This window comes from Cyphomyrmex costatus, unplaced genomic scaffold (genome assembly GCF_001594065.2).
Source record: "Cyphomyrmex costatus isolate MS0001 unplaced genomic scaffold, Ccosl1.0 scaffold408, whole genome shotgun sequence".
Lineage (NCBI taxonomy): Eukaryota > Metazoa > Arthropoda > Insecta > Hymenoptera > Formicidae > Cyphomyrmex > Cyphomyrmex costatus.
Window position 1 is genome coordinate 22,821 of NW_017278296.1, and position 10,235 is coordinate 33,055.

General features: G+C 31.5%; 2 protein-coding genes and 1 non-coding gene across 3 annotated transcripts in view; 1 reads left to right on the forward strand and 2 right to left on the reverse strand.

Moving 5' to 3' along the window:
- Nucleotides 1-3,716: 3,716 nt before the first annotated feature.
- Nucleotides 3,717-6,790, forward strand: LOC108777110 (carbohydrate sulfotransferase 11). Its single transcript, XM_018543911.1, has 5 exons — nucleotides 3,717-3,956; nucleotides 4,404-4,600; nucleotides 5,460-5,579; nucleotides 6,178-6,321; nucleotides 6,406-6,790. The coding sequence occupies exons 1-5, from the start codon at nucleotides 3,717-3,719 to the stop codon at nucleotides 6,788-6,790; spliced, it is 1,086 nt and encodes a 361-aa protein (XP_018399413.1).
- Nucleotides 4,054-4,125, reverse strand: TRNAD-GUC (transfer RNA aspartic acid (anticodon GUC)). Its single transcript has one exon. It is a non-coding gene; the product is annotated as a tRNA-Asp (tRNA).
- Nucleotides 6,791-7,328: 538 nt separating the features above from the next.
- Nucleotides 7,329-10,235, reverse strand: part of Uba2 (Ubiquitin-like activating enzyme 2) — a 5,133-nt gene continuing 2,226 nt past the window's right edge. Inside the window, exons 5-8 of the mRNA XM_018543900.1 lie at nucleotides 9,476-9,694; nucleotides 9,134-9,391; nucleotides 7,763-8,355; nucleotides 7,329-7,687 (exon numbers count right to left, since the gene is read on the reverse strand). Coding sequence (XP_018399402.1) covers nucleotides 7,436-7,687; nucleotides 7,763-8,355; nucleotides 9,134-9,391; nucleotides 9,476-9,694 — 1,322 coding nt within the window. The 3' untranslated portion in view covers nucleotides 7,329-7,435. The remainder of the gene's footprint in view (nucleotides 7,688-7,762; nucleotides 8,356-9,133; nucleotides 9,392-9,475; nucleotides 9,695-10,235) is intronic.

Below are 10,235 nucleotides of genomic sequence, written 5' to 3' on the forward strand. Positions count from 1 at the left end.
TATATATATATATATATATATATATATATATATATATGTGTGACAAACACAATATGTGTGTAATATCAATTATAATATATCTATTTATTAAAAATCTAAATAATTTAATATATAGCGTGTGTTAGAAATATAGATCAAATTTGTATATATAGATTGAGTAAAAAGATTTAATTGAAATATTGAAATTAAGTTCTCCAGATTCTCGTGAAGAACTCTGGGAATCGGCGGGTTCAACCGTATAAACATTACTATAAAAGTAATTTTAATCGATGACGTTAAATTGTCATTAATTATCAAACCGCGTAATTGTAGCGCGATTCTAAATGCATTCACGCTGTTATAAAATAACAAATTAATTAAGTTTTTGTATCATTGAGTATTGAAATTTGCAATTTACCGACTGTTCAACATTTTTCACAATCACGTAAACGAAATGCAATAATATTAAAATATTTCGCCAATCAAAAAAAGAAAAAAATAAATACAAATATACATGATAAAGAGACAATTGTGTCCTTTTATTATTTTTTTTCAAACACTACACAATTTATACGCCCTATATTGGTGCGAAATAATTCTTTTGAAAAGGACAGATTGAATTAAATTAAGATCAATTCACTTTTCAATTTAACTTCAGTAAAATTGGATTTCTTTTATTCCAGTGATATTCCATGTGTTTATATACTTAATGAAGTTCCAAATTGTGATTTCCATTTTATGAATCGGCTGTAATTTTACAAAATAATTTTCCTTTTATTCTAATCTTCTCTCGCGTTTTCCATATCTTCCCTCGCGCACTTTTCTTATAATGGAAGGCGCACTTGTCAGCGAGACTGTACCTTGCCCGAGTCGCTTTGAAAGCCCGCGTTCGTGCTCGATTGTGTCGGTGAGGAGCTCGCGTGTGAGACTTAATTTGTGGTTTTTGTGACGTGTGCACGTACGCGCACGCACACGTAGAACGGCGATGGCGCGGCGCGCGTGTGAATGGGCCGAAGACTCACCTTGAAAAGGAGTGAGTATCGAAAGAGAGTCTTGTGCGTGCCGCTGCTGGCCGGTACTGCGGTACAACGTGTGCGACAAATGCGTGCACCGCGGCCGTTGGACGCGAAACGAACGAGACGCATTTTTACAGACGCGAAACCGTTAGAGCACGTTATTATTGTGATGAACGGCGATTGAAAGTGCGACCACTGTCAGATCACCATCAGACCATAGTCCCAATAACCAAGGGATTTTAAACAATATCCTTATCTGGTCAAGGTGGTTCATTGTCAAGCCATGAATAAAGCTCTCCTAAATCTGAATAAAATTGAAATCAATTATTTGACTTTTACAGAATGAAATTCGATTGCATGTCTACAATAGATTTGGAGAACTGTATAGAATCAAATAAGAAAGGAAAAGGTCAATATGGTCAATGCTATGGTCTAGTACTATTTTATATACAAATTCTAAGTACATTTTTTAGTTACTTACGTAAACTACGCTCCGCTTATTATTGGACTTAAACCGCAATTATAAATTGTAGTTGAAATAATAACATCGCAATAAAATTGATCGATTTTATAATAATGTGATTAGCCTCTTAAAACACTGTAAAGAAACACTTAATGCAACAAATATTGCCTCAGCTGGAAGTTGAATATAGAATCCCAATTCGGAACAGATGTCTTTTCCGATTCGATGAAGTTATATTAGGTATAGGATGTATAACTTGAAGGTTCTAATTTCCAAAGCACGCAAATTTTATATACTTTTACAAAATTTTTACTAACGTCATCATATATGTACATAATGTATATAATCTAAAATATCTAGATCAATTACTAAATTTAGTATATCAATTTGATATTTTTACATATATTTAAATATTTATATATATATTATGCAGAGGAGTTGAATATTTTGTTCTCGCAATTATTTGAAGGATAAGCTATATTAGTGAAAAAAAAAGAGATACTATAAAGATTTAATGATAAAAGACGTAGAAAATAATATATGATCGCGATATTGACTGAGAATCGTCGAGGCGCAGATGGCACAAAATGTAATTATTCTCGAAGGAATGAAAGTTAATGAAAATTTCGCAATAGTCTTGTTTCTGATCGCGGGGATAATAACGTGTACGAACGTATCGTCTGTTGTCCGTGAAAATGTGAATACAATCTTTTACGAGGAGATGTGCACGCCAGCAGGATTTCCAGCTCGATACAGAGAGACGGGGTGTAAATTTGTAGAGGAATTAGTAGGCACAGCAAACAGATCGTTTGCAAGTACCGACTCGTTACATGCTCGTGTATATCACGTTTACATATCTGGGACCACTTTATTACGCGTCACGCTTCGTTAGATATTATTGGATCAAAAATATGCTTCACCACATTTTTTGTCATCTATTCTTTTATCTATGAAAACAGTGACATCGTACGACACACGTTCGTCAAAGAAAGAAAAAAAAGTTCAGATCGTACGTGACGCTCGTTTTGCTAACAAAACCAGCCCTTTATAACAACCCGCCGTAAAAGTATCATATAGAAAAGCATGTGTTATACACACGTATAATCCTGTTTTATAGAAAACTCGAGATATATTCCGGATCTTACTCTGTGAGAAGGATCGCCGCGGTGTGCGGCGGGACCGAAAGTTAGATATTCAAGAAAGCGCGCGGTTCATAGGAAGTCTGCTACGTGACGGCGCTGTCAACCTAGGGCGAAGAAACGAGAAATGATAATAATAATTAAAAAAGCAGGGATTGGAGAACAGTGGAAAGAAACGACGATGAAGAAGAGGCGACAAGACGTTCGACCGTTCCATCTCTCGCATATGTAATGCACCTTAAGGAATTCTTTTTGCCTTTATCAGGCGCTGCTATGCTGTGTTTTACACCGAAAACAATTTCATTGAAAATACATTTCTTTTAACGTTTTTCAACTGTGATGCGATCAATATCTTGTCCTCAATGCAATATTTTTTTTTACTGCTTTCTTAATATTCTCGTAATTTTGTACACGATGTTACTACGATAGCAGATAATATAATACAACAGCCTTTGTTTTTTCTTCTCTGAATGTTACGTTGTTATGCTAATTATTTCTTAAAATTATCATTAAATAATTGTTAATCGCAAGAAAGATCGATGTGACTAAAACACATTTATACCGTGTTTCCAGATTAGAACGAAAGAACAAAATGATGAACAGTACGCTCGATTAAAATAAGAACGGAGATTAGACTAAGTGGAAACTTGATAAGCGTACAACGATCTCACACAAACGGAAAATGTATGTTTCTCTAAACAACAGTTTTAAAAGATAACATATAAAACGTACCATATAAAAATTATAAACTTCATTATGTTGCCTTACTATGTAAACTGTAAACCTTTTTTTTTAATAAACAATTCGAAAAAAACGTCTAAACGAAATCAGGAAAACAGCAAGCGATAAGAGATATCACACGCCCACACAAAACGGGTATTTTCAAGCAGATATATTCCAACTTGTATTTCTAATTCTGGGAGACAGAAGTGCAGAAAGATTCCAACGTATCGCAGCTGTTTTGACATCAAAGATTTAATTCTAATCTCTTTCATAAATTCTTTTATTATAGAGTTTGAAAGGATTCAAGTGGTATTTTAAATTTTGTTAAAATAAATTTTTACAAAATGAAAATGTATCATTAAAGTTTATAACTTCCTTCGCGATATTTAATTCATTATGTCTGTTAAAGCGCAATTTTTCAAATATAGTTTGTGTATAATGTTATACTTTCTTGTTTGCATAATTCTAATTAAAACGAGAACAAGCTGCGACATAAAAGAAACGATAAGCGTAACGATCAAGCATCAGCCACAAACGACTCACTTTTCAACTTCAGATAGGATAATTAAGAATGTCGATTTGGAGATCAACATATTGCGGAAAGACGAATTAGAGGGTGGAACCATTGATATGCAGGTATATATAATTTAAATAAGTATTTAACTAAGAGAAAGATAAAACTAAAAATATGTCGATTTTAAGATAAATTATATAATAAGAAATAAAAAAAAATCTCCCCGACGGGGAATCGAACCCCGGTCTCCCGCGTGACAGGCGGGGATACTAACCACTATACTATCGAGGAAGATACAAGGAATTTGGAAATTATATTACTAGAAGTATATGAACTCAAAATATAATTTTAATCGCTTTTTGCATAATAAACATTATTAATCAAAATAAAAAAGTTTTTTGAGAATCTTAAAAGTTATTCAAATTTAAAGTTAAAAAAATTTTTTTCATAATATATTTCATTCTCTCTATTTCATTTTTTTTTTCGATTATCAAATAATTTTACACATTATACATAAAAATAATTTTTTAAAATATATTATAATTATTTAAAAAAATTTAATTGAACAGAAGAGTGCGACTCTACTCCAACAGATATCGAACGTCTGCGCGAAGTACAAGCTGAAGACTCCTCTTGTCAAAAGGCATTTTTTATACAATGCCGAACATAAGTCGTTATATTGTTGGATTCGCAAGGTTGCGTCCACCAGTTTCACCAAATTATTTTCTGACATGAGCAATCGACAAGTCGATCATGATCTTTACAAGTAACTAATATTAATTATAATTAAATACTTACACTCTCTCTTAATATATTTATTATTAGATGTTATTCTGAGCACAAGTGTGGCATGGTAGACCAGACTATAGCAGTGCATTGCGATCTATCATGCCAGAAGCTTCCGAGTTCAATTCTGGTAGAAATAAAAATCCATAACAGATTTTAAGAAACAAAAATCGTTTTACTATTATGTTTTGGAGTTTATTTGAAGATTTTTATTTGATTTAAGTCATAATTCTTTGTACTGATGAGGACTCAAATCGAGGATTGAAACGTGTAACATGTATAGATTTAGGCCCGTATCCAGAACGCGCTTATAATGTTGTTAGCGCTCTAACATGCTATAGTTTACGTTACGCATACTAGAATTTTAGAGATAAAAGCGCACTTTTATTAATAAAAACGTGTCTAAATACGGACCATAGATTTTAATAGTTTTAATACATACAAACAACTTGTATTGGCTCATATTGGTAGAATTAAAAAAAAAATTTTATTTTTTACCTTAAAAACATGCACTTCCAATTTTTGCGTTTTTACTGTTTGTATTTTCCGATGTTATGTTTTTATTGTTAACATCCAGCAATTATCATTGTTTTATATTGCGCATTTTTTATATAATTGATTTTTTATGTACTAAGGATGATCAAAACTTGACCGAAACGTTTACTTTTCTTTTAAATAGGATTTTTGCAAATGACATTTTGCGTTGTGGCTATATGCTTATTTCTATTTATATTTGGCATAATTTATATTATAAGAAAATAATAAACCAATAATGTACAAAATGTCAATTATGACGACGAGATTACTAATATGTATAATGATTCGATATACATTTCTAGAGAAGTGGACTTTCTATCGCCAGAAAATTTGGAAGATCTGCAGCGTTTTGCTAGCAACAATACAATCTTTAAATTACTTATAGTCAGACATCCATTTCAACGGCTCATCTCATCATACCGGTAATTAATTTTGTTATGAAAAATATCCTGAAGCAACATTTCAAATTGATAACTGATACGATTTTCACAAATTGAAGAGAGAAGTACAAATTTTATTATTTTAAAATTCCAATTTATGTCAATTTATTGTTTTATAATGCCAAGATGAATCTCAACGAATAAATATTAATAAAATTTTGAATAAAATCGTTATGTATGACTATACAATAATTAGGAAATAAGGACCCTAAACGGATCTTAAGTGCTAAAATAATTCTGTGTGAATTTATATACTACATGTAAGTACATTTTAAACCGCACGCTGAAATTATTTTTGGTCTTGAAACGCAATCCAATTGAACTACTGACAAACATTTAATGATTTGATGCTCAATCAAGCATCTTATTGCAAAGATGTTAATAGGCTCAAAAATTGTAAATAAATTTTTTGTAAAAATTATTACCTTGGTCGAGAGATACAAACCCGGATCTCTTGGCATTCTGTTTAAAAAGATTACATACATGTAGTATATAAATTCACACAAAATTATTTTAACACTTGATCGTTTAGGGCCCTTATTGCTTAATTATTGAATAAATATTAATTTAAAATTTATAGAGATCGCATCGAAGACAACAGTAAGTACACCGCGCAATCCTGGCTTTACGCTCGTCAAATTCTTCATCTCTCGAGGTCGGAACTCTTTCATTTCAACATATCGGGTGGTAACATTCTGCAAAGAATATTCTTGACGGACAGAAGGTACACAACAAATGCTTGTATCTCTAATGTTCTATAATTAATTCATGTAATATAGAATGTAGTATAAAATCTGTCTCTCTGCAGACTGAAGGTGGTACCCAGCTTCCGAGAATTTCTAGAATGGTTGATGAAACAACCAGTGGATCACGATGACGTTCACTGGGCCCAATATCATACTCACTGTGCAGTCTGCAATGTGAGGTACAATTTCGTCCTGAAACTGGACGAATACACTTTCGGGGAGATCAATTACATTTTGACAAAACTCAAATTAAATAAAAATAACATCTACTTGCCCAGACTACAGCGTACTCATACCGGAGTCACAAATTTTGACGTAGCATGCAAATACTTTCGCAATGTGACCACCGATATGGTCTTGCGGCTATATAAAAGGTACAAAGTCGATTTTGAAATGTATAACTATAAGTTAGACAACTATTTACACTGTGCAAAAGCAAAAAATTGACTGATCAAGCAAAAAAAGCAATATTTAATTAAAAAATAATCTTTTCAATAAATAACAGTATTCTTTGAATTTTCTTGTAAACTGGATATATTCTGATTGATTTTTAAAAATAAATCTTGGTATTGTTTTATAAATGAAGGAAAAATCATACAATTATTAAAAATTATGTTATTAATTATAAAATTAAATTACTCTGTATAATTCGTTTTAGTAGATACAAATTCTAGATTGCAGTTACTAAGTGAGAAAACATCTTAGTATAAAAAAAAACGATCTATTTTTCTTTATTAATCAAGTAAATAATGACAATAGTAATGATAATATGATGATACGTTACAGAGTATATATTCCATCAATATACAAAATCAAATTAACTATTATTAACACGCACGTCACTAATAGGAAAAACTTAAATTTTTTTTAATCTTTCACATATAAATTATGCTATATTTAAAATTAACTCAAACTTTTGTATTCAATTTGTTTTATTTCTTACAGTTTCATTGTATGTCTTTTATTCTTTTCAAAATCTTTTTTGTTTCCTATCTCTTTATTTTTCGTTTCAAATTGAACTTCAAATGTTTTTAGTTCTTTCGTTCTTTCCAACGAATCTTATTTCCTTTTTTCCGTTTGTTACTTTCAGAGTTAATCGTTATCATCATCACATACTATCAAGCAATCACCATCATCGGAAAGCTTTCGTTTCCTCAACATTAATTTATTCGGTTCGGTCAAATTATCATGAGGTATGTCGTCGTTACTGATAATGCAGATATCGTCACTATCATCGCCATTATTATCACCATTATCAACTTCTATCTTACGTTTCTTAGCTACAACTTCTGCTTCGGTATTATTTTTGCGCTTCTTAGCTACCTCCGATGTTTCTATCACGTTCTGCAAAAACATATTTTTTTTAGCAAATAAATAAACAACAAAGTAATTAAGAGAAATATTTCTCCGCGTGCTTACTTGTCCGTTAGAGCTGGAAGACTTCTCCGTTTTCTCTTCTTCGTTTTCCTTTGGTTGAAGCGCGTTCTTATCCGCCAATATTAAAAATTGTGGACTATCGTCTTTTGGACCAGGTTTCTCCCGGTAAACTATAAAAACGGTCAACGAATAATTCTGCTGGAAGTCGTCGACCTTGAGAATCGTTCCATTCTTGATTCCTAGCTCCTCCAATTTTTTGTCGTTATTGCCTTCCGTTTCGCCTTCCTCGCTGCTAATGACGACTGCACCAGTCCCATCGATCATTACATCAGGGGCGATCATGTTGAGTCTATTCTTGAGCACCAGCTCCTCTAGTTCTTTAATAGTCATGCTGGAAGTGTCAACTGCCAGTGTAGCCTGTGGAGTAGGTGCGCAAACATAACACTGTGGATTAGGCGGATTCACTGACTTTTCTGGAACCAGCAGTTGATTGCGGTGATTCATCTTCAAGCGTAAATAGACAGATCTGCAGGCTCGCAGATTGTTCTCAAGAACTCGGAAGGCATGGAGGACCACCATGCCCGCGATGATAGCATTGGTGGTAGCGATTGCTGGAATTATGTTGCCAGCCATTGCTAAGGAATAAAAAGAATAGATTGGAATTAAAGATTTTATGACTAGTAATTAAGCAACTCGAATAAATTTCATGTTCAAAATGAGACGTATATACATTCCAAGTTAAAAATTTGGAAATACTTTTTCAAAGTACACATTTTTGATATTTTTTATTACAATGTTTATAACATTAAATTAATTTTTAGATCCAACAATTGTTATTAAATTTAAAGAATTATTCAAAAAAATTACATTATAATAAATATTTGAATATTTAAGCCCAAAAATGTTAATTTTTAAAAAATAATTCAAATTTTTTTACTTACAGTGTGTATATTGTATATAACTAATTTGGACTTTACAACTTTGAATATAACTTAGTGAACAATTTGCCGTAAAAAGCCAACACAGGTTATTAATGGATATTGATGTTTGTTATAATAATATAAATTATTGAAATAATATTGTAACAAACATCAATATCCATTAATAACCTGTGTTGGCTCTTTACAGTAAATTGTTCACTAAGATTTATTCATTCGAGCCTATTGACCATATTTAGTTTTTGAATATAGCTTTATTATTGTATAATATGTAACTTTTTTTGAAGAGAAAGAACGAGATGCTGAATGACGTTCCATGGTTCCTGGGTTCAATTCTAAATCAAAACGAAATCTTACTCTATATATACTTTGACTTTGTAAAGTTGCAGAATTAATGATTATGATAGTATAAACAGTAACCCATTTCAGGAACCTATTTTAAGAAAGATATAGATTAAATAGAACTGTTACTAACATTTGATATCAAATCTGCTTTTCTGAGGAATTCCAAAGATGTGTGCACGAATATTGGCACACGCAGCAACGAAATCCATAGCATGTTGGTCATCTTTATCCCAAACTAAATGATTGCCTGGTGATTTTTCTTGAGAAGACTTCAATATTTGGTTCAAAGTTTTAATTGATTCTGCAAAAATTGAGCCGCACTTGGAAATGCTCCATCGTTGCTGATCCTTCAGCCCAGGCTGATTGATCTCTTTGCTGCATCCAGCCACTTCAAGAAAAATAATATATTATTTTCATTGAAAAAATTAGGAAGAAGGTATTTGTGTAGGAGAGAGAAGGGACAGTTATAAACCTCCATCTGGCAGTTCCCTCCATTTTAATGGCGTTGGAGATCGGCGCTTTTTCCACAAATTGTCCATGCTCAACAGATACTTGATGTCATCGTGAAAGAGCTTTGTGAACAATTTTTCTGGGTCGTAGTCGCAGGATTGAGCCCAAGTTCGTGTGGAAATCCTGTCGATATTGCCTTTATCGTTAGATTTCGCTTGCAAAGCTTCTTTCCCTGCCGTATCTACAATATCAAATACTATATTAGTAGTATATTAAATATAACTAACAATTGATGTTAATCTATTACAAGATATATCAAAGTTTTTTAAATAAATTTTTTAATGTCAAATATAACGTTAGTTGAAGTTCGTAATTTAAGCTTCTACTCTAAGTTAATTCTTAAAGTGCTGTTATTTTATTCTGATATCAATAATCATTTGACATATCATTGACTTGAATATAACTAAACTAATTACATCAAAAATAAAATAGGGACACATATCATCTTTCTCTCTACTTTTATATCTTGCTATCAATAACCTATTACTGATCAAATAATAGAAACTAAAATATAAATTTAATTAAACATTAAAAATACTTGTATAATTCTTAAGATAAGACTCTTATTATAAAATACGAATTATATTAATTATTACTGTTATATATATATATATATATATAATGTTAATAATATATATAATGTTAGTAATAAGAATTTAACTAAAATGAACTAGAATTTCTTTCTAATGGAAATTTTCATTTAAATGCTGTATTTTTCTTTT

Excerpts from the sequence above, each read along its gene's own strand:
- LOC108777110 (XM_018543911.1), top strand. The coding sequence starts at position 3,717 with ATGTCTGTTAAAGCGCAATTTTTCAAATATAGTTTGTGTATAATGTTA. Across the intron at positions 4,601-5,459 it reads GTCGATCATGATCTTTACAA|AGAAGTGGACTTTCTATCGC; the intron begins GTAACTAATATT and ends ATACATTTCTAG. Across the intron at positions 6,322-6,405 it reads ATATTCTTGACGGACAGAAG|ACTGAAGGTGGTACCCAGCT; the intron begins GTACACAACAAA and ends GTCTCTCTGCAG.